This window comes from Hordeum vulgare, chromosome 5H (assembly GCF_904849725.1).
Source record: "Hordeum vulgare subsp. vulgare chromosome 5H, MorexV3_pseudomolecules_assembly, whole genome shotgun sequence".
Classification (NCBI taxonomy): Eukaryota; Viridiplantae; Streptophyta; class Magnoliopsida; order Poales; family Poaceae; genus Hordeum; species Hordeum vulgare.
In genome coordinates, this window is record NC_058522.1 from 207,036,026 (window position 1) to 207,059,767 (window position 23,742).

The window sequence follows — 23,742 nt, forward strand, 5'->3', positions numbered from 1 at the left end:
CGCACCGGCGACAGCTCTTGTGGTCTCCCTCCATGGCCTTGCGGGTATACGAGCGGAGAAGACTATGCTCCTGCCGGTGATGATCCACGGCGAGCGCCTCCTGGCCCTTCTGGATACGGGCTCCACTCATAACTTCCTGCCCGAGTCGACCATGCGCCGCTTGGGACTTCAGCCGACGGGCGGGGAGCAGCTGCGGGTCACCGTGGCTAACGGCGCCGTCTCTGATGTCATGGGCTCGCACGGGACGTTCCATCACCATCGGCGACGAACACTTCACCATCACATGCGCTGGCATCGACTTGGGCTACTTCGACTTCATCCTCGGCGTCCACTTCTTGCGGACCTTGGGTCCCATTCTCTGGGACTTCGACGCCATGACGATGACCTTCTGGCGCCTGGGTCGCCGCGTCCAGTGGGAGGGCGCGGGTGGCGCCCCACCAGCGACGTCACAACCGCAGCTGGCCGCGACTGCTGTCGAGTCCGCGCACCCTCTGTTGGACCATCTCCTGCAGCAGCACAGCGATCTCTTCGACGAGCCTCAGGGTCTATCGTTGGCCCGAGTGTATGACCACCGCATCCATCTCCTGCCAGGCACGGCGCTGGTGGCGGTGAGTCCCTATCGCTACCCCCAGCTGCAGAAGGACGAGCTGGAGCGGTAGTGCGCGCTCATGCTAGCCCTGGGCATCATCCGGATCTCCACTTCACCGTTTTCGGCACCGGTCCTCCTCGTCCGCAAGTCGGACGGCTCGTGGCGCTTCTGCATCGACTACCGCGCTCTTAATGCCCAGACGCTCAAAGATAAATTTCCCATTCCGGTCGTCGACAAGCTCCTGGACGAACTACATGGGGCGTGCTTCTTCACCAAGCTTGACCTCCGTTTGGGCTACCACCAGGTGCGGATGCACCCGAGCGATGTCGCGAAGACGACGTATCGGACTCATCACGGCCACTTCGAGTTCTTGGTGATGCCTTTTGGCCTCTCCAACGCTCCGGCGACTTTTCAAGCCTTGATGAACGACGTCCTTCGGCCCTACTTGCGTCGGTTTGTGCTCGTTTTCTTTTAATGACATTCTTATCTACAACACGACATGGGCGGAACATCTTCAGCACATCGCCATCGTCTTCAACGAGCTTCGAGCGCACCATCTCCATCTTAAGCGCTCGAAGTGCTCATTCGGGACGCCTTCCGTCACCTACCTCGGCCACGTCATCTCAGCCGAGGGTGTTGCTATGGACGCCGACAAGGTGGCGGCCATTGCGGCCTGGCCGACGCCGCACTCCCCGCGGGCTCTCCGTGGCTTCTTGGGCCTCACAGGCTACTACCGGAAATTTATCCAGGAATTCGGCCTCATCGCGTCCCCGCTCACGCGCATGCTCCGACGTGGCGCCTTCGCCTGGGATGCGGAGGCCACGGAGGCGTTCGAGGCCCTCAAATGGGCCCTTACGACGGGTCCCGTCCTTCAGATGCCCGACTTCGACCGACCGTTCATGGTCGACTGCGACGCCTCCGGCGTGGGGTTCGGCGTCGTCCTTCATCAGGGTAACGGGCCCCTTGCGTTCTTCAACAGGCCTTTCGCCGCGCGCCATCACAAGCTCGCAGCCTATGAGAGGGAGCTCATTGGTTTGGTGCAGGCCGTACGTCACTGGCGGCCATATCTTTGGGGACGGTCGTTCCAGATTCGCACAGATCACTATAGCCTCAAGTTCCTATTGGACCAGAGGCTGTCTACCGTGCCGCAACACCAGTGGATCAGCAAGCTCTTTGGCTTCGATTTCACCGTCGAGTATCATCCGGGCCGCCTTAACACAGTGGCCGACGCCCTGTCCCGCCGCGACGACCACGACGTTGACGCGGGCGACTCTGACGGGGCGGCCCTCATCATCCGCTCAGGGCCCTCGTTCGCCCTCTTCGACGAGATCCGTCGGGCCACCACAGACGCACCCGACGCGCAGTCCCTTCGGCAGCGCCTTGATGCCGGTGACCTGGAGGAGCCGTTGCGTTTGGCGGAGGGCCTGCTCTTGCATGGGCGACGCCTCTTCTTGCCGGATCACGGCGACCTCCATCATCAGGTGTTGCTGCTGGCCCACTCGGCGGGCCACGAGGGTGTGCAGAAGACCCTCCACCGTCTCCGCGCCGACTTCTACATCCCCGACGATCGGGCCCTTGTTCGAGACTGGGTGCGGTCTTGTGCGACGTGCCAGCGTAACAAGACGGAGACACGGCGACCGGCAGGGCTGCTACAACCCTTGGAGGTTCCTTCTGAGGTCTGGGCCGATATCTCCATGGACTTCATTGAGGGCCTCCCCAAGGTGGGCGGCAAGTCCGTCATCCTCACAGTGGTCGATCACTTCTCCAAGTACGCCCACTTCGTCGCGCTTGGCCATCCTTACACCGCCACCTCTGTGGCCCGGGCCTTCTTCGACGGCATCGTTCGCCTACACGGGTTTCCTTCTTCGATCGTCAGTGACCGGGACCCGGTGTTCACGGGGCATGTCTGGCGCGATCTCTTCAGGATGGCGGGCGTGAAGCACGGCGTTCCATCCTCAGACGGACGGTCAATCCGAGGTGGTCAACAAGGTGATTGCCATGTATTTGCGTTGTGTTACAGGTGATCGTCCTCGTGCTTGGGTGGACTGGCTTGCATGGGCGGAGTACTGCTACAACACCTCTTATCACTCCCCCTGCGCGCCACGCCGTTCGAGGTGGTCTATGGCCAACCGCCCCCGCCCATCCTACCGGTTGACTCAGAGACGGCTAGGACGGAAGCGGCGGGTGATCTTCGCAGCCGCGACGAGATGCTTGCCGAGGTGCGCCAACGCCTCGTTCAGGCCCACCAGTTGGCCAAACACTACTATGACGGCCACCACCGCGAGGCGGAGTACGCGGTGGGCGACTGGGTGTGGCTGCGTCTCCTTCACCGTTCTACGCAATCCCTTGACCCGCGTGCGCAGCGCAAGCTGGGCCCGCGCTACGCCGGGCCATTTTCCGTGCTGGAGCGCATTGGAAAGGTGACCTACCAGCTTCAGCTTCCGGCCGGTGCTCGCATCCACGACGTCTTCCATGTGGGGCTTCTGAAGCCTTTACGTGGGGAGCCACCGGCAGCCACGCCGGCACTACCCCTGACCTCCGACGGGCGCCTCCTAACCGGGCCAGCAAAGGTGTTGCGGGCCCAACTACGTCTCGGGGTGTGGTACCTCTTGATCCAGTGGGAAGGCCTTCCGAAGGAGGATGTGACTTGGGAGCAGCGTGACGAATTCAGTCAACACTATCCAGACTTCCAACTCGAGGACGAGCTGTTTGCGCAGGCGGGGAGAGATGTTATGACCGGTACTACGTACCAACGGAGGAGGCCCAATGGGCAGGATTAGTTACGGGCTTAGCCCAAGTTATCTTAGTTATCTTAGTGTCCAAGTTATCTTAGAGTCCAAGTTATCTTAGTCATCTTAGAGTCCAAGTTATCCAGATTATATAAACTGATGTAAACAACTCTTTTGGAATTAAGCAATATAGTCATAACTCTATTGCTCGGCTCCTAGAGCCCTAGAGGAGCCGAAACCTAGCTGCGCCGTCGCCTTCCACCGCCACCGCCTCCCTCTCGCGCGCAACGGCGCCCAGCCGCCGGCCTTCGCGCGATAGCCCTCGCCAACTCCGCTTCATCCCCTACAACCTCCGCCCTAGACCCGGTAGAACCCTAGCGGTTCCTACCACCTGCTCAGTCAGCGGCGCAACTGAAGATGTCGATGTAGATGCACCCGACAATAAAGAGTCGGAGGCAATCAGCAGGGCGCGAAGTCGCACAATTTCCTCCTCGGTGATGTACACAACTGAAGGAGGCGACATAGTGGCACCGAGAGAGAAGGAACCACCACCACGAGTGGAAGCCGCTAAATGTGGCGGTGTAGCATGACCAGTATTGTCTGCAAAGGCCGGTGGTGAAAATGAGGCCGTGTGTAGACAAGCACCAAGCGCCAAGGGAAGACGTGTGGGCAAAGTGCAGTCTATGGAGTCATATGCACCTGTACAACCGGTGAAAGTCGCAAGAGGTGTCGGGGAAGAGGGACATTCACCGGTGAACGTCGCGAGAGGAGTCGGTGTAGAGCGACAATCATCATATGTGGAGCTCGTAGGAGGAGCAGCAGTAGAGCTACCAGCACAGCCTGTGGAAGACGTCGAAGGGGACGACACTACAAATGAACGAGCATCAAGCGCTGAGGAACGACCCATGAACGAGCATCAAGCGCTGAAGAAAACACCGTCAGGAGTCCCCGGGCAGCAAGGGACATGCAAACCCGACGAAAACATTTCTTTTACGGTCAACACAGGTAGGCAGCAATGCTCACGCCTGATGACGCAGCTCTCCCGACGACAACAAATGCTAAGAGGGGCGACGAGAACCAGCAGCAGGGGCGGGATCAGGCGAGGGCGACGGAGACCGGCAACCAGCAGCAAGGTCCGGTGAGGGACGTGAGGTCCAGCGAGGGGCGGAGGTCTGACGAGATCCGGCATCGGGCAGCGAGGCAGAGGAGGCCGGCGATCCAGGCCACCGTCTGGCAAGGAGTGGCGGGATCGACGGGATCCAACAGCGTCGGAACGAGGAGACCCGGCGGCCGGTGGCGTCAATCCAAAGGGGACCCGGTGGCTGGATGCTTCGATCGAGACGATGGGGGCGCCGGCTTCGATCCAGACGATGGGGGCAGTTTGATCCAGACGATAGGGGCGTCTCGATCTAGACGGCGGGGCAGGAGAGGAGCAGCCGTGGGTGGACCGGCTGCAGGAGCGGACATGGGGAACTGGCAGTTACAATGGGGGAGAAAAACAGCGGCTGCGCCACGGAGGATCAACAACATGAGTTGTGGCGTGAAAAAAGATTGACCTAGCTCTAATACCATGTTAGGAAATATGTAACTTGTATTTCCAAGAGACCATAGGCCAGTATATATACATGTACATGTGTAGAATATGTAGGAAACCCCTTATACAATGGGGTAAATATGAAAGGTTACATGGCTATATATATAGTACTCTAACAGCAAGATGAGGAAGGCAAACTAGAGGGATCAAGTGACTAATCAAGTGACTAAAGGAAAACTAGAGGGATCAAGTGTAGCATTAAGTGTTAAAAATAGCTTGTGCCTGCAGCGGGTGAGCCGTCTTGGTAAGTCTACTATCCTGTGGTATTGTTGTACATGTAGTATATTTTCCTCGTAGTATGAGGGGTTTCCTCCATATTTTACACGTGTATATACTGGCTCTTGGCCCCTAGAAAATACAACTCGCGTCTTTCGATGGTATTAGAGCCTAAATTTTTTTTTTGCACGCGCAACTCATGCTTCGGTCCCACCTTGCCCTGTCTCCATCCTCCTCTTGGCTAGCCGACGTTGCTTCCTCTCCCTCCTCTGTCCACACACCAGGACGCCACCTACAGGCCGTTGCTGCTGCCTTGTCCACCGGCCACCACCGGCCGCTGCTGGCTGTCCTCCTCCAGATCCGCTTTGCCTCGCCCGCTGCCTCCTAGTTGGTCAACGCCCATCGCTGCTGATTCCTCCATGAGCCACTGGACCCTCCTGCATGATTTCTCCACTAGCCGCGGTACATGACGTAGGAATCGACGAGACTGGTCTGCTCTTCTCCAGCTGCTTCTATCAGCCCGCCCTGATCGCCTCTGCCCTTTCTCGGCGACCTCTACGCTGGCCGCCGCTGTTCCCCAGTCGACCGTTGCCACTTCCCCATGCAAGCGTGCTCTCATCCTTAGTTCAAGTGTTCAACGTGGTCTTCTTGTATCCGTCTCCGGTGGTGTCTGTCAGGGTTGTCGGCTTGGTAAACAGGTCTTGTTGCGTTATCCTCATAGCGAGACTGTGTCTCAGCGTCCTTTCGATCTTGTTCAGTATGATGTTTGGGTTCCAGCTCTCTTTGCCTTGAAAGGAGGCCATCACTACTATATTATCTTGGTAAAATCTACAGTACGCACGCTGCACAGCTGCTTTACCGTGTGGCACACACCTGCATGCTCTATCTGGTGGCAAGTAGTGAAACAAGTTTTTTCATTCGGGCCCGCAGGCGCTAGTAAAACTAAACTGCACTGTGCAACAATTATTCGGTGGAATCTATTCTCTGCAAGGCTGTACGTGATGTGCTATGACGCGGCACACAGTAATTTTTAAGGCTACAGTAGTGCACTACAGTGTGTTATAGTGGTGTACTAGTGTGCTCTTTTTAAATTGGCTCATCCTCTATTAACCAGGGTACTTGGCACTGATAAACGAAGCATTTTTTCCATTTTCGCAACTAAGCTTTTTTAAGCCGGTAACTGACTGTAATCTGGCAACAGAGCATGTTAAACTTTTTTGACAAGTATTTTCTATTTCTGGCGTCTATGTAGGTGTAAATCCGATAACTAAATACTTATAATCTGTCAACTGCACATGTTCAAAACCTGACAATTAAGTGCAACTGAGTAGGTTTGAAAACCTGATAATTAAGTTTTATATAATCCAACAAGTAAGCACTAATCATGTAGAAACTAAATGCTTTTAATTTCGCAAGTAAGCATTTTTTTCTTCAGTTTTCATCTTTGTCAAACAAATACTTGATTGATGCGTGCATGCTGAGTTCTCATGCATGCAAGCATCATGGTGTAGATCAAGTAAAAAGAAAGAAGAGAGCATAATGGTGAAAGCGATAGGGAAAGAGAGGTTTCAGATCGGCAGTGTTCTTTTTTACGCGATGTGCCAGCCTCATGCACAGCATGGCCCTACATGCCCCAGCAGAAGCGCACACTTGGGCCTAGGAGCACTGACCTTTTTTGCGGGTGCACGCGGGCTAAGAAAAAAACAAGGTCGGTGGACGCCGCACAAGCTAAATCGTGATTATCGGGGTGGTTAACAGGCCGCCGCACGACAACACATATGTGCGGCACTGCTACGTAGTTAGGATATATCATTTCTCTCGACACACTTCAATATATTTTGTCTTCTCGTAGTGAGATCTTCTCTATCTATGAGAAGTTTGCAGCCATGCTTCATACCCAGTTTTCCACACCTATTTGTGTCTTTTCGTGCAGACCTGCGCTTTGCAGGTGAGTATATCTCTCGTTTGCTGCATGGATTCCTTGCTGAGCAGTGCAACCTTGCTCAGTTCTCTTGTCCTAGTACTCAAGCTCGGAACGGTGTGGCTGAGCGCAAGCATCGTCACCTTTTTGAGACTGCTCGTGCGTTGATGATCGCTGCCTCTCTCCCGCCTCACTTTTGCGCTGAGGCTGTTTCCACTTTCACCTATCTCATCAATATTCAGCCATTCGCTGCTCCACAGGGCGGCATTCCTTTCAAGCATCTTTTTTATCTTTCTCATGGGCACTTCGCTTGTCTGGTTGTGTTTGCCATGTTCTCCTTGCTCCCCCCCCCCCCTAAGGGTGTGTTTGGTAGCTGTTCCCATTCTATAAGACATGCTAAGTCAGGACATGTTGGATGCATGCATGTGTGGTGTTTGGTTGTGATGTATGTGTTGAGACATGTTGTGCTCGGACTGTGTTTGGTAGCGTGTATTTGAGGTAGGATGCATCAATCATTATTTCAGCTAGACCAAGCTCCTCTCACAATGAATTTTCTTCATTTTCTTGCCAATTCATCCATTAAAAAACAAAAAAAATAAAAGTTATCACATACAATTTTTTCCAACTGTGACAGGCAAACAACAACATTAAATCTGAGCACAATAATTACAACATATGAAAGGGAAACATCTATTGTGCTCGTTCTTACCACCTAATCAAAAGAGAATGGAGGAATACTCCAGAGATCTAGGCAGGAAGCATGGAGGGAGGGAGTTAGGCGAAGGAAGGAAGGGGGAAGGGAGAAGGGGTGAAGGAAGGGATGAGGGGGAAGGGAGAAGGGGGTGAAGGAAGACCAGCGGCGGCGGGGTAGATCCGTCGCGGTTGAAGAGGGTCGGAGCAGGGGCACGAACGGGGCAGAGACCGGTGCAGGGGTAGATCAACGTCGGTGACGGTGGGGTAGATCGGCGGCGGCGGCGGAGTAGACCCGGGGCGGGGGTAGGGTAGATCGGCGGCGGCGGCGGGGTAGGCCCATGGCAGGGGCGGGGGCAGGGTAGATTAGCGGCAGCGGCGGCGACATCGGGTGGTGTGAGAAAGAGGCTTGCGGCTGCGAGAGAAAAAAAAATGGGCCGCGAGGGAGAGGTGGGTTCGAGAGGGGTGGTAGTTCGAGGGCAGAGGTGGGTCGAAGCCAGCCTAGCTGACCCCAGCTAGGCCCGATGGGGGTGTTGGGTTGAGCATAGCCGAGGTTTTTTTTTGCATCGGTTGAGCATAGTCCAACAGAGCCCATGCACTCTACCAAACAGCGAAAAGTGGGTTGGATAGGGAACATTTGGGCTCATGCACCCTCCATGCAGGCTACCAAACACACCCTAAAGCATCAAACTAACCGCTTAGTCTGTCCAGTGTGTCTTAGGATACAATGAGGAGAATAAGGGCTATCATTGGTGGGATCGTGTCGGTTGTCAAATGCGTATTTCTCGGGATGTGACTTCTGATGAGTCTTGTTCGGTTGTTCCTTCTATCCGCGTCCATCTTCCTCGGCCTTCTCAATGGAGGATATCTCTTTCCTCATTTTCTCGACACATCTATCCGCGTCCATCCCACTGCTCATGCTTCTCTTAACTGTTGTAGATCTACCACCGTCATCTCCTATAGTTTCCTCACTTAGCTTATCATGGGATTCTGCACCCTCATCGTAGGTGGCTTCCTCGTCTTCGTCACCCGAGTCTATCCTGCTGATTCCTCATGTTCGTTCCTCTTTTCCTCACTATTATACTTGTCGTCTGTGTGTTGTGGATGAGTCTACTGATGAGCCCTCTACCTCTGATGTGCCCTGCTCCTCGTCTTAGCCTACTTATTACTTATATCATCACCTGCTTCCGCCTATTGATCACTATGGTTTTTCTAACTCAATTGTTCTTGAGCTGACTTTTTATGGTAATGTTATTCATCGTGAATGCTAGCTTGTGATGACAGAGGTGATTTCTGCTATTGAGCACACCAACATGTGGGATATTGTTCCTCTTCCTCTTTCTCCCATGTTCCCATCACTTGTATGTGGGCCTGCAAGGTTAAGACTCGCTCCAATGATTCTCTTGAGCGCTACAAAGCTCTTTGGCTCGTGACTTCCAGCAGGAGCATGGTCGTGATTACTACGAAGCTTTTGCTCTAGTGGCCCATATGACCACTTATTCCACATTTCTTGCTATGGTTTGTGTCTCAGCTTGATGTTAAGAATGCGTTTCTTAATGGTGGGTTGGGTGAGGCAGTTTACATGAAGCTATGTTTCTGATAGCATGGTTTGTCGTCTTTGTCTTTCTTTCTATGGCCTTAAGCAAACCCCTCGTGCCTGGTTTTAGCGTTTCACGTCTGTGGTGACTATCGTTGATTTTTTGGCGAGTGCTTATGATCCTGCGCTTCTTGTCCACCTTTTTGCTCATGGTTTGTTTCCCAAGAAAAGTATATACATGATCCTCTTGCTGATGCTTCTCTTATTGGTGAGCGCACTGTTGAGACTCACATGGAGCTCAATTTCAGGTCTGTGCTTCTGATGGTGACCCCTTGTATGATCCGATGTGTTGCTGTCATCTTGTTGGGGTCTTGTCTATCTAGCTGTGACTCGTTCGGATATCTCCTATTATGTCTATATTTTGAGACAGTTTGTTTTTACTCCTACTTCACTTAACTATACTCACCTTAGTGTTCTTCGAAATCTTCGTGGCACGATCTCTCACCGTCTTTTTCCTCCGCTCCAGTTCGTTTTCAAGCCTATTCTATTTAGATGTTACGTGGGTTAGTGTTCCCTCTGATCGATGTTCATTTTATGCTTACTATGTTTTTCTTGGTGATTCTCTCATTGTGTGGAAGACGAAGAAATAGACTACAGTTTTCCATTCGACTGCAAAGGCCGAGTTTCGAGCTATGGCTCTTTGGACGGTAGTGGTGACTTTGTGACTTGGTTACGGTGGTTATTTTAGGAGTTTGGTGTGTCTGATACTACACCTACTATACTCTTGTCCGATGGTATAGTTGCTATTAGTATTGCTTGTGACCCTTTGAAGCATGAGCTCACCAAGCATATTGGTATTGATATTTATTTTGTACGTGCTGGGGTGCGGGATTAGGTTATCGCTCTTCAGTATGTGCTTTTTGAGTTAAGTTCACAGATTTCTTTACAAAGGCCAGACTAGAGTGCATCATGGACTTTTCTGTCCAAACTTGGTGCTCTGGATCCACCCTGAGTTTTGGGGGGTGTTATGGGGCAAAGCCCTATTTGATGCCCAATCTTCACAATTTGGTGATGAACAAGGGGAAGCACACAAATAACTCGAGAAACACAAGAGGGAAATCACTACATGAACAAGATCCACATCACACATGCGCTCTCCAAGCTTTTAAGCAAAGAGACAACTAGATCCACAATCAACGAAAGGAATAAGTAACCCCCGAAGAAAACTCTGAAGCAGCTCGAGAAGATTCAGCGCGGTTTCCTTTGGGCTGGCCGCGAGGTTGCGCTTGGAGGGCATTGCCACGTGAACTGACGCACGGTCTGCCGGCCGATCGCGTATGGCGGGCTGGGCGTCCGAGACCTCGAGCGCACGGGGCTTGCTCTCAGACTCCGATGGCTCTGGCTCTCGAGGACGGACGCTAACCGTGCATGGCAAGGCCTCGACCTGCAGTTCTCCCCTGAGGAGCGTGGCCTCTTCTACGCCTCCACCTCCATGGTGGTTGGAGATGGTCTGACAACCCTATTCTGGGAAGATCGTTGGCTGCACGGTCAGTCCATATGCGAGCTCGCGCCCCTGCTCTACCTATGCATCCCCAAGAACAGAAGAAGAGCGCGGACGGTGGCGGAGGGCATTGCTGGCAACGCCTGGGCCCGGGACATTCGCGGAGTTTTGGGCCTGCAAGAGATTGGCCAATACCTGAGGACATGGCAGCTCGTGACGCACACTATACTGTCCACCGAACCGGACAAGCTCGTTTGGAAATGGACGGCCAATGGTGTCTACTCGGCGAGGTCCTGCTACCGGGCCACCTTCCATGGATCGTCGACATGCCGTTCCTGGCAGCTCATTTGGAAGGGATGGGCTCCGCCGAAGGTAAAGTTCTTCCACTGGCTTGCCAACATGGACCGTTGCTGGACCGCGGAACGGCTCGCTCGCCGAGGCCTTCCCCATCACACCCGCTGCTTACTATGCGACCAAGAGCCGGAGACCATCAGGCATTTGCTGCTCACTTGCCCTTCCGCGAGGCAGGCTTGGCACGAGACCCTATCTTGGCTGCGCCTAACGGCCCCGTCGCCGGAGCACGATGCCTCACTCCAGGACTGGTGGATGAGGGCGAGGGACGCCACACCACCATCGCTTCGCAAGGCCCTGAGGTCAGCCTCGCTTCTGGTGCCCTGGATGATATGGAAACATAGGAATGCGTGTGTCTTTGACCACATCACCCCATCGCTCGATGAGCTCATGGACAGGATCAAAGATGAGACCAGGTGTTGGGCAAGAGCCGGGGCCAAAGGGCTTAGGGTAGTCTTGCCCACATAGAGGTTGCTGGTTAATCTAGTCTAGGTGCGAAATAGAGTAGGTGGGATAGAGGGATATATGGCTCTCAAACTGCATGCAGGTAGGCCGGAGGTTCGAGATGGTGGCCGGAATGTTTCGGGCCATGGCTGGATGAAGGCCGGACATTAAGTAAGATAGCTTCGACGTCCAGGTTGGTGGCCGGTCGTCCGGGCTCAGGCCGGACAGCCTGAGTTGCTGGCTGGACGTCCAGCTGCTATAGCTTTTGCAGCCCTTTTCCCTTGTCGTCTCTCTTCTTCTCTGCCATGACTTGGCCTTCTTCCCTCGCTTCTTCATGGTCGATTCTTTGGTATTTGAGTATGCGTAGGGTCTCCGTTTGAGGTAGTAGCAATGTCGCGGAGAAATCCATCGGAGCAGGCGGGAGCGAGAAAGGTGGATCGAAGATGGACTAGATATCTGATACCATGTAGAGTGAACAGACGAAGAATGGAGCAATCACACTGTATTCATTCACAGAGAGTTACATTTATAGGTACAAGTCATATCGTGCACACACCCACTAACTAACTAACCATGTCCCTATAAGCAAGCTGCATGCGGTCAGATAGTAGGGAGGAACTTATGCAGGTAGTTACAGAGAGAGAGAGGGATGTGGTCACGTCTGTGTTGGTTCAGCTGCATGTGCGGGAGCATTGCTCCAACAGGCTGCTCCGCACCGCAGGGCGGGTGTGTGGGGTGGGGGTGTTAGGGATATATTATGTTCCATGTATGGCCTTCATATTTTCCCTGTAATATGAGGGGTTTCCTGCATATTTACCACCTGTACATGTATTACATATACTGGCCTTTGGCCCCCAGGAATACAAAGTTACGTATTTCCCAACTATACAGACTGTCTTGGCAGTATGATAACCCAGCAAACGGCACACCTCTTGGAGTCATAAGGTGGTGCTTTGAGGGCTGGAGCCTGGAGGTATGTACTAGCATTGGTACAATCTGGATAACAGTTGGACCTTTGCGCTTGTTAAAGAATAGCTGGGTTGATCTATCTGGAATTTGTAGGTAGGAGTGTGAGCCCAGTGATTCCACTAACCCACATCTTGTTTGGGAGTTAGGCTACCCAAAGACGAATATATTGTGCATATTTGTGGTGTGGATGAACCCCTCAGATCATTTTTTTAACTTAAATTAACGCAGTATTATTCAACGCCCGGAGGATGCAAATTTGGGGAATCTTGCAGATACCTACATTGCGAAGGGAAAGAAAGGAAAACAGAAGTTGCAAAGGTTGAGCTGAATTTTCTAGGTCTTCCACTTCGTCCAGTAAGTTCCATTCATTTCTTCAACTTGTATCCCTGGTTCCGTTAGACTCAGATTATGTTGTTTTGGTTAGTTTTTTTTGAAGTTTTCATGCTCTAGAGATACTTTTGATCTTAGGGGATGTGCATATCAATGACTTAAAGCATTAGTATACATCCATATAAAAACTGATGTTCAAGTTCAACCAATGTTGGAAGCTACGGATATGGCAGAAGTTTCCCTTTAGTAAATGGTGTACTAAGTGGACAAGGGACAAAAGCATCCACATAGAACTTCTCTTTTTTGTTTCACCTGTATCAATTTGCTTTTTGGGTTGAAATTTTAAAGGACACTGCAGGCAGAAGTTTCCCTTTGATAAATGGTGTACTAAATGGAAAAGGGACGAAAGCTAATCCACATAGAACTTCACTTTTTTGTTTCACCTGTATCACTTTGCTTTTGGGTTTGAAACTTTAAAGAATACTACAGGCAGAAGTTCCTTTGATAATTGGTGTACTCACTGGACAAGAGACAAAAGTATCACATAGAACTTCTCTTTTTTTGTTTCACCTGTATCACTTTGCTTTTGGGATTAAAACTATAAAGGATACTACAACACAAATTTTCTCCCAGAATTGCATGTTTACAAAAATAAATAACTTTCATTAATTAGAGAGAATTCCTTATTTGGCCTTTTCTTAAAGTTTGCTTCCCTGTTTGGCCCAAAAAAGTTTTTCTTCCTTATTTGACTGTCAATGTAAAATCTGTTCCGTATATGACATTTTTGTCTAGTTTGACCACAAACGATGTTAAGTGTAACGCGAAAAGACCATTATACCCCTGTTGCTATACAATGCTGAAAAAAAGATCTTTCTTTTGTTCCACTGAATTATTAATTCAAATAATTGTGATTAACTCCAACAAGCCGCCGCTGGTGCATATGTACTTGCATTCGTGTACGTCAACGAGATAGCTAGCTAGCTAGGAGCAGCACCACCTCGTGCACTCACAAGAGGTTGACAGCACGTAAATACGTACGTATTACATATGCAGCAGGAACAGTACACTGGTGGTGTTAAAGTCCCCTATGCATGCATGCATACCATGTTTATATTTGAAGTACTGGTACAGTAGTATTTGTCATCTGCATGCCAGGCGGTTGCGAGCGTGTGAGGTCACACGTTTTGGTAGGGTTGTCTGTCATGCTGAAGAAACCAACGATTTTTTTTACCCATGTATAACACCAGGGATAGAATGGTCTTTTCACGCAACACTTGACATCCTTAATGGTCAAAATAGACGGAAGTGTCATATATGGGACAAATTTTACATTGGATGACAAATAAGGATTTTTTTTGGGGTCAAATAGGCAACCAAATTTTAAGAGAGGGTCAAATAAGGAATTATCTCCATTAATTAAGCAGCAAAAGATTGGTTACAGTCACGCAGGGCTATCTCGGATATGCAGGTCGGATTGCAGCCCGGCAAAAACCATGTACTCAACACTAAGCCCAAACTGAGCAAGCTCATGGGTACAAACCTTGTCCATCTTGGATCGTTTGTAGTCTGGTAGGTTGGGGACGATAAGTTTGATATCTTCGATCACCCCACCCGCCATCGATCTGTTTCTTTCCTTAACACATCAACTACCATCAAAGCATCACTCTCAAGGTGGAAGGGTTTATCAAGGTATGCCATCGCAATCCTCAAACTTTCCAGGCACACAATTGACTCAGACAGCGCTGTGCTGTCACACATGACCAGGCTGAATAGATATTGGCTGCCTCGTCTCGGGCTACTGCCCCCTAGGTATCAGTCCTCGCATCAGCAAGGTAAGTAGTGTGGACATTAAGCTTAATCCATCCATGCTCTTGTTACAGTATATGTAGATTGCACTAGCCCTTTCCATCAGTTTGGACTTTTGGTTGCGTTGGCTAGTTCATGAAGCTTAACATGATATCGGAGCTAAGGTCTTGAGTTCAAGTCCTGGCTTTCGCAATTTATTTAAAAAAATTGCTGGTAGCCCCCTTTGTGTCCACGTAGACACCTCTTGAGTCATACTGAGTTTCGCGCGTCGTTGCTCTCTTCCGGTTGCACGTGTTGACTTGTCTTCCCTGTCACACGTGAGAGAGGGTGTTACAGTATATGTGGATTGCACACTAGCCCTTTCCATCAGTTCGGACTTTTGGTTGCGTTGGCTAGTTCATGAAGCTTAACAGCTCTGATCTTCCCCACATGGTCACTGCAGTAGAAGCTTTGGGTTGCCCATGTCGACTGAGGTTGAGCTGTGTCAACCTGTTCCCTTTACATCTGCCCTGATCCGGTTCAGCATTCAGGTTTTGGAGGGACTAGAGGTAATTTTGCAACAAGAGAACAGAACTTCTCACAGTAGTGTGATGGCTCCCCGCTCCCCGCTCCCCGCTCGCTCCCTAGCCTAGCCTAGCCCACCAGCCTCGCCGCCGTCGAATCCCCGCCGGTAGCCCTCCTCCTCCCCCCCCCCTCCGGCCATGGCCTCCGCCGACACCCGCTCCGGCGACTCCAGCCCCGACGGTTGCATCCGCTGGAGCGGCCCTGCGGGCGAATCCTCTGACTCGCGCTCCTACCGCGAGGTCCTCAGCACCCCGCCGGCCCGGCACGGTCCCCCGTCGCAGGCCGCGCCACGCCCGGCCCCTTCCTCGGCCCTGGTGCCGCTCCACTCGACCGCGCCGGCTGCCCGCGTTCCTGCCGCCGCCCGCCTGGGACCGCGCTCGGAAGTCCACCGTGCGTCTGGAGGCCCTGTACTCGACGCCGATGGATTCCAGCAGCCGCGGCGGAGGAACCGTCACGCGCGCGTGCGTCGCGCGGGCACCCCTCCTTCCCAGCGCCGCCGCCGCAGCCCGTCGCCCGAGGAAGTCGCGGGCCTGTGCTTCAGGTGCCTGGAAGGCGGACACCGGGTGCGTGCCTGCACCAACCCCGTGCGCTGCCGCCGCTGTCTCATCTCCGGCCACGAGTCCAACTGCTGCGAGACACGGCTGCCCGGCGACCACCGTGCGCAGCCTCAGGCGGTTCACCGGCAGGTGCCCAACTCCCCGCCGCGCAACCCACCTCCTCGACTCCCCCGCGACGCCGCGCAGCCTCGTAACGCCGCACCGCCCCAGCCGTCCGCCCCCGCGCCCGCGCATGTCACCATCGCTCGTTCCATCGAGATGGAGGAAGCGGAGGAGGTGCTCGCGCGTGGCATGGTGGCCACCATCACCGGCACCAGGCCCTTCGTCTCTCCGGCCGACGTGGAGGCTTCCCTGCATGCTATGTTTGATCTGCAGCCCGGCGACTTCACCGTGCACAAGCACGCCCCGGAGGACTTCCTCATCATCTTCTCCTCGCAGCTGATCATGGACCGGATGGCCGGCGACCGCCTCATCAACGCCGCCCGCTTCTCCCTGCTGCTCCGCCCCTGGTGCAAGCTCGCCCACGCTACTGCTGGGAGCTTTGCATACTCTGTGCAGCTCGAGCTCCGCGGCATCCCGGTGCAGGCGTGGCACCTGTCCACGGCGAGCACATCCTCGGGACTGGCTGTTGTGTTGAGCGGCTGCACCCGGACACGCGCTCCCGCGTGGACCTTGCCGTATTCCGGCTCACCGGGCGCGTGCGAGACCTGGCCTCCATTCGCCGAGATGCCATCCTGGAGATTGTCGAGCACGTCCCCGCCGTCCGGCCTGACCTGCCTCCGGCCGTCCGCACCCTGGAGTATCCTATCTCCATCCGGCTAGTGAGATCCGCCGCCCTTCCCAGGGTGGTTGACGATGCTACCAATGGTGATGGCAATGGAGATGGAGAGGCACATGGCAGCACGCATGACCCTGCAGGCCATGGTCGTGGACGCGGGCAGCAACACCGCCGTGTTCGGAAACGTCGCCGATCAACCTCCGCCCCTGATGGACGCGCCGACGGCATGGCAGTTGACGCTGCCGGCTGGACTTGCTCCAGGGGCCGCCTACGGGCCGATGGCGAGGCGGTCGACACTGGCCGGCCGACGCCCCGCGCCGCTGCGGCTGTGCATGCGCCTCCGCCCGTACCATCCCGTGCCAGATGCATGGATGCATGGCCCCAGGCTGGGACCCACCTACCTCGTCGCAAAGCCAAAAGAGGAAAGCGTGGGGGAAAGAAAAAGCGCGCCAGGATTCAGGCGGCGCTGGCCAAAGCTGCAGCTGCAGCGGATCCCAGGCCGACCGGGTCGCCCACCCCACCGTTGGTCGTTGCCACCCCGACAGCTGGCACCTGCCCATTGGCGCCCACCCGCCCTCCTCCTGCAGCCGGGCCCGCAACGCCCCGGTCGTGCGCGTCGCCTAGCGCGCAGGGAGACACCCCCTCGGGTGATGGACCCACCACAGCCAATGTCTGCGCGTCTGGGGAGCCGGACGGCTCATCCTCACCACCTGTGGCTCCCGAGGCTGATCCGCTGTCGGGGCAAAGCGATGCTTCGCCCTCGTCAGCTCCTGTGGCTGATTTGTCACCTACTGCTTTGCATGCCGGCCCCGCCACTACTACACAGGATGCAGTGCCCACGTCCACCCCTGCGGCCCTGCCGGATCTGCATGGCCCCCTCTCCTCGCCGTCGTGGGACGCGAGTGGTGGGACACCATGCATCGCGCCTTCCATCGCGCCTTCCCCTCCTGCCGCTGCCATCGGAGACGCTGACTTGGGCTGCCCCTCCCCCGCGGCCCAGGAGCCCAGGAGCATTCTGCGAAGGCCCACGCCCGCTTCACCAAGCCCGTCAACGCCGCAATCCACCCCTGCGTCCCATGCGCCTCAGGTGCGCAGCGCAGGGCGTTTTGCCACGCCGCCAATCACCCTGCGATGTACCAGGCAGTCGGCCTCTGTCAGCTCCTGGACCCTTGGAGATTTCCTCGCCGCGGCAACTAAGCAGACTTGCTCTGCCCATCCCAACCCTGGATGCAAACGTCGCCGACAGCCCCTGAACTTCTCGTTGCGCCGAGGACGATCTGCCACCGCTGTGAAGACCAAACCCGGCGTGCCGCCCACCACTGAGCGTCGTGCGCAGGTTCAGATACTACGCACCCTCGGCATCATCGGCACCGATCAGGTCATCTCCGCCGAGGCCATGAAGGCTTATGATGGGGTCTTTGCTGCGCCCCTCTCGCATGCTGTGTTGACGGCCATTGCCGCGCTCGTTGGCCGCGCGCTGCGTCGTCAACTCAAGCTCTCTTACCTTGGCCTTGCTTCCCTCGAGCGGACGATCGCCCGGCAGCGCGCTCGCATTGCCTCCCTCAGAGCTGGCGACGCAAACACGACATTCTACCACCGCCAGTGCGCATACCGCAAGCAGAAGAACCGGATACATGGCATCTCTGTCGACGGCGCCGCTATCACCAATCCTACCGGCATGGCCGCGGCCACTTTCGAGCACTTTGACAGCCGGGTTGGGACGGACATGCAGCGTGACTGCACCATTAACCTGCCGCAATTCATCGAGCCCTCAAACCTGGAAGATCTTGACGCGCCATTCATCGAGGATGAGATTTGGCAAGCCATCAAAAGCATGCCGTCCCGCAAGGCGCCTGGCCCCGACGGCTTCATTGCGGAGTTCCTCCGATCCTGCTGGCAGATCATCAAGCATGACCTCCGATGCGTCTTCGACCAGATATACGCGTTGCGTGGACGAGGGTTTAGCTGCCTTAACCAGGCGCTGATCACGCTCCTCCCCAAGCGCGCCGGGTGATTATAGGCCCATAAGCCTAATTCACATCGTCGCCAAGGTCCTGGCCAAGCTGCTTTCGATCCGCCTAGCCCCCAGACTCAACAACCTCGTCAGCAACGTCCAAAACGCGTTCATCCCCGGGCGAAGTCTTCACGACAACTTCATCCTAGTGCGTCAATCCGCACGGCTATTGCATCAGCTGGGTGCCCCTCGCGTGCTGCTGAAACTTGACTTGGCACGGGCTTTCGACTCCGTCTCGTGGCCTTTCCTATTCGAGGTGCTGCGATGCCATGGCTTCGGCAATCGCTTCCTTGGTTGGATCGCCCTTCTCCTGTCGTCGGCCAGCACCAAGGTTCTCCTCAACGGCAACCCTGGACCAGCAATTTGGCATCGTCGTGGACTGCGCCAAGGTGATCCAGTCTCCCCGCATTCGTCCTTGCTGTGGATACGTTGGGCAGGCTCTTTGATCGCGCGGTCGAGCTCCGAGTCATGCAGCAGCTGCATCCGCGCCGCGCCATCCCCACCATATCCCTCTACGCCGACGACGTAATTCTTCTGTGCCACCCGTCGCCGGACGATATCGCGGCGGTGAAGGAGATTCTGCAGCTCTTTGGGCGCGCCTCGGGCCTGTACGTGAACTTCCAGAAGAGCGTTGCGGCCCTCGTCCGCTGCGACACCGAGGACGCTGCTCATGTTGTCGCGCACCTGGGCTGCCCCATCGTCGACTTCCCGCTTACTTACTTGGGCATCCCGCTCACGCTGCGTCGCCCCACGGCTGCCCAACTGCAACCCGTTGTCGATAAGGTCGCTGGGAAGCTGCCCTCCTGGAAGGCCTGGCTAATGAACAAAGCCGGCCGCCTTGCCTTCGCCAAGGCTGTCTTGAGCGCGATTCCCATTCATCAGCTCCTTGTGCTTGCGCCGCCAAAGAAGACCATCAAACTCTTGGAGAAGATTGAGAGAGGATTTCTCTGGGCTGGCCGCGCCGAGGCCCACGGAGGCAATTGTCATGTCAACTGGAGGCGTGTCTGCCGGCCTATCCAGTTTGGGGGCCTCGGCGTCCACGACCTCGAGCGCACTGGCCTCGCCCTTCGCATGCGGTGGCAGTGGCTCAGCCGGGTCAATGTTGGCAGGGCCTGGAGCGGCCTTGACCTGCACTTCGCGCCCGAGGAGCGCGCGCTCTTCTTCGCCTCTACCACCATGGCTATCGGCAATGGCCAGCGCGCCCTGTTCTGGGAGGACCGATGGATCAACGGACGTGCAATCCGAGAGATCGCGCCTCTCCTTTTTGATCTCATCCCCAAACGGCGTCGCAAGTCAAGAACTGTTGCGGACGGCCTTCACGCGAACCAATGGGCCGCGGACATCCACGGCATGATTGGCATCCCGGAGATTGGAGAATACCTGCGCCTCTGGCACATGCTCGCCGAAACTGTCCTCACTGACGCACCAGACAGCATTCGCTGGAAGTGGACCGCGAGCGGCGAGTACTCCGCCAAATCCGCATACCTCGCCACCTTCCAAGGCTTCGCGAGATGCCAGGCTTGGAAACTTACCTGGAAGTGTTGGGCACCGCCTCGGGTGCGCTTCTTCCACTGGCTTGCCAACCTCAATCGGTGCTGGACGGCCGACCGCCTCGCGAGGCGCAACCTACCGCACCCACAGGGCTGCCCTCTTTGCGATCAGGCTCCGGAGACGATTCATCATCTTCTCCTGGAATGCCCTTTCAGCAGCGAAGTGTGGCACGAGATCCTCTCATGGCTGCGCCTCTTGCCTGCTGCCCAACAACGATGCCACTCTACATGACTGGTGGTGCTCTGCACGACACGACACCCCTAGGCCTATGCACAAGGGATTGGCTTCCGTTGCTTTGCTCGTCCCTTGGATGATTTGGAAGCATCGCAACGGATGCGTGTTTGAGGGTGCAACACCGTCGGTTACCTCCCTGGCGGCTACGATTAAGGAAGAGGCCGGCCTCTGGGCCAGAGCGGGCGCCTTGGGGCTCCGGGCCATCTTGCCACAAACATGGGATGTCCACTAGTGTGCATGTGTTCACCTTGTAAATATGCCTCCTAGGAGGATTGTACTAAACCCCTTCTTTTCAATACAATGAACCGCAAAAGTCTTTTGCGTTTTCTCAAAAAGAGAACAGAACTTCCAATACCGCCCTTCCCTGTGTCAAAACCAATATCATTCCTAAGTTGTCATGATTGCCACCCAGAGAAATGTAAGCTTCATCTCATCTCCTTAGGTTTTCATCCCATTGTTTCATTGCGGGGTCTATCATATTTTTAATCCATCACATCCTTGAGCGAGAAGATCTACCATAGATTTTGAGGTTCCCCCTTGAAATCCTATTATTGCGGCAAATTCTAATGTTATCTCCCTTGGGGGGGAGGTGGGGGTGGGGGTGGGTGAATGATCGATCTAATTAGGTTTTCATCCCATTGTTTCATTGCGGGGTCTATCATATTTTTAATCCATCACATCCTTGAGCGAGAAGATCTATCATAGATTTTGAGGTTCCCCCTTGAAATCCAATTATTGCGGCAAATTCTAATGTTATCTCCCTTGTTGATACTCCAAATAACTCATGCTTAAGGAGCTGCAGACCACGAGTAATCCCTTGCCAGCAAGTTGAGTAATTTTGTTAAGCACCACATCAAGCAGGCTGGCAGGGTAGTAGCTATAACTCGCCTTGCAAATTGCAAGCAGTGCTTGGTTGAACAAATGCAGATCTCTATAGCCTATTCCACCATGCAACATCGATCTAGCAATTCTGTCCCAGGCCATCCAGTGGGTTCTCCTCCCATTGACCTCATCACCTCACCGAAAATTCTGGATAATCTGCGTGAGCTCACATATCTCAGAATTTCATGTTGATCTGGTTCCAAAACCAAAATGCTTGCATGGGTGAACCTACCATAGATAAGTTCAGATTATACCAACACTGCTGTTTCTTATATTGGATATTTAATGCGAATGTGGTGTTTCTGATCTTGCAGGGAGGAAAAGAGTGTCCGTACTATATGCGCACTGGGAGCTGCAAATTTGCCACCAACTGCAGATTTCACCATCCGGATCCTACTAATGTGGTTTCACGAGATCCATTGTTGGAGCATGAGAATGGTGATATTCCACAACAAAATGTTCAAGCATCCTCTCAGCTGAATGTTCCATTATGGTCTGCTGACCAAAGGGCATTGAATGAGCACCGTGTTCCTTCTTTAGCTCCAGCACCCTCATACAGTGCGGGAATGATCCCACCTCGGGGAATGTATCCATCTTCAGAATGGAGTGGGTACCATCAGGTAAATATGTTTATATTCATTTGGAAATGTTCCTTCCACTCAAGTGGTTTCTATGCAGTCTCTTTTTGAAAGGATAGCGGTAGGGGTGGCCCCTACATGTTGCCATGTAAATCTCAACAGGTTATATTGGCGACTGTTGCAGGTTGCTTTTCGCTTGAGTTTAGAAAACGTAACATTTAGCAAACTTACAGATCTATGTATTGGACTGTCAGTACTGTTTGTGACATTGAAAATCTTCTTTCATCCTGGCATCATCGTACATCATCTTACTGTATTGTGAGAACTGATGAATTTCTTAAAAAATATCATATCCAATTTGGCAATCTATATGTTTAATGTTGAGACCTTATCTTAATGTATCTAGTTAATGTCCAATTGTTTTTTTCAGGTTCCATTAGGTCCATATTACACTCCCGGAATCTCTTTTCATCATTTTCCAGCTCCTCCTGTGAATCATCCTATGTACAGGGGAGCAGATGTACAGGGACATCAAGAACTGCCCTCCGATGAATACCCAGAGAGACCTGGCGAGCCTGAATGTCAACATTTTGTTAAAAGTGGGTTTTGTAAATTCAAGGTCAAGTGCAAGTACCACCATCCAAGGTCACTTGTGCCTCCACCAACAGCCAGAGCTCTTAGTCCTCTCGGCTTGCCACTCAGACCTGTAAGTTGTCTGGTCCGTTCCTTTTGTTTTATTAAGTCGTGTTAGACAATACAATGCAAGGTGCTTTTATAAATAAACCAGTTTTTGCTTAAAGCACTAGCAAAAAATGCACCAGTTATTGCTTGTTCCTATAGAGGTTAACTAAGCATTTGTGCTATACAAACAAGCACCGGTGCCTAAGAAAAACCCGTTTTGTTTTCACAAGCACTGTTCTAAACACCTTGCATCGTACATGGCCGTGTGATATATTTTGATAAAGATGAGAAATCTGTGATAGTTCAATGTAGTTGCGGAAGGGCAGAAAAGATGATTTTGACATTTAGCGGAGCATGTTAATTCTGAATTTCATAGTTATAACTTGTTTCTGGGCAACATTGTTATAATAATTTAATACGTTAGTGTGTGTTGCCTCTTTGATGGATTTGGGCAGCTAAGTTTTTGTCCTCAAATTGTTTATTGCAGGATCAGCCCATGTGCACATACTATGAACGCTATGGAGTCTGCAAGTTTGGGCCAGCTTGCATGTACAATCACCCTTTTAATTTTGGCCATCCAGTATCCGCAGCAGGGCCACCTCTCTCTGCTCAATACCTCACTTCAGGAAACTACCCGGTCTAGCAAGCAGGGCAGAGTTTTTTTCTATGGTCGCCATGATGCTTGGAATAACTTCTACTTGTAAAATAGCGCAATTGAAAGTTGCAGGGTTTTCATGTTGACGGTAGGGGTTTGGTTTGCAAGTCAGCAACGAAGTTGCATGAAGTTGGGTGAATAGCCGCTGGGATTCGTATAGAAACTAAACAGGCTTGGATACATCATTGCTGCCCTTTATATTGTACAACACTTGACGGTTCGGACACAATTGTTGCGTCACCCAAGCCCACTTTTTCATCTATCATGCATGTATTCCTAATCTAGTTAAAAAGCAAATGTTTAAACAGCCTAAATAATAAGTGCCGGACGAGTGACATGAAGCAGCATGGTTCAAACGACCTTATTATCATTCATCTTGTCACATCAAATAAATGGCGTCAGCAGTTTTTTTTTTATATTTGGGTTTAAAAATATGTTATTTTTAATAAAAAATCTGAATCAAAATCTGTTTGCATCATTAAATTCGTCTCGACAAGTTCTTTAAAACTAGATTTTATATTAATATGTTTTGACAAAAAGAATTTGGGATAAAAAGTTGTCATGATGTTTA

General features: G+C 53.0%; 1 protein-coding gene across 5 annotated transcripts in view; it reads left to right on the top strand.

Moving 5' to 3' along the window:
- Positions 1 to 23,400, top strand: part of LOC123395533 (zinc finger CCCH domain-containing protein 65-like) — a 78,195-nt gene extending 54,795 nt beyond the window's left edge. For 4 of the 5 annotated variants that reach the window (XM_045090541.1, XM_045090542.1, XM_045090543.1 and 1 more), the window contains 4 exons: positions 12,770 to 12,895; positions 21,572 to 21,877; positions 22,266 to 22,541; positions 23,004 to 23,400. In XM_045090541.1, coding sequence (XP_044946476.1) covers positions 12,770 to 12,895; positions 21,572 to 21,877; positions 22,266 to 22,541; positions 23,004 to 23,159 — 864 coding nt within the window. In that variant the 3' untranslated portion in view covers positions 23,160 to 23,400. The remainder of the gene's footprint in view (positions 1 to 12,769; positions 12,896 to 21,571; positions 21,878 to 22,265; positions 22,542 to 23,003) is intronic. The other variant, XM_045090545.1, reaches the window with a different exon arrangement.
- The last annotated feature ends 342 nt before the right edge of the window (positions 23,401 to 23,742 follow it).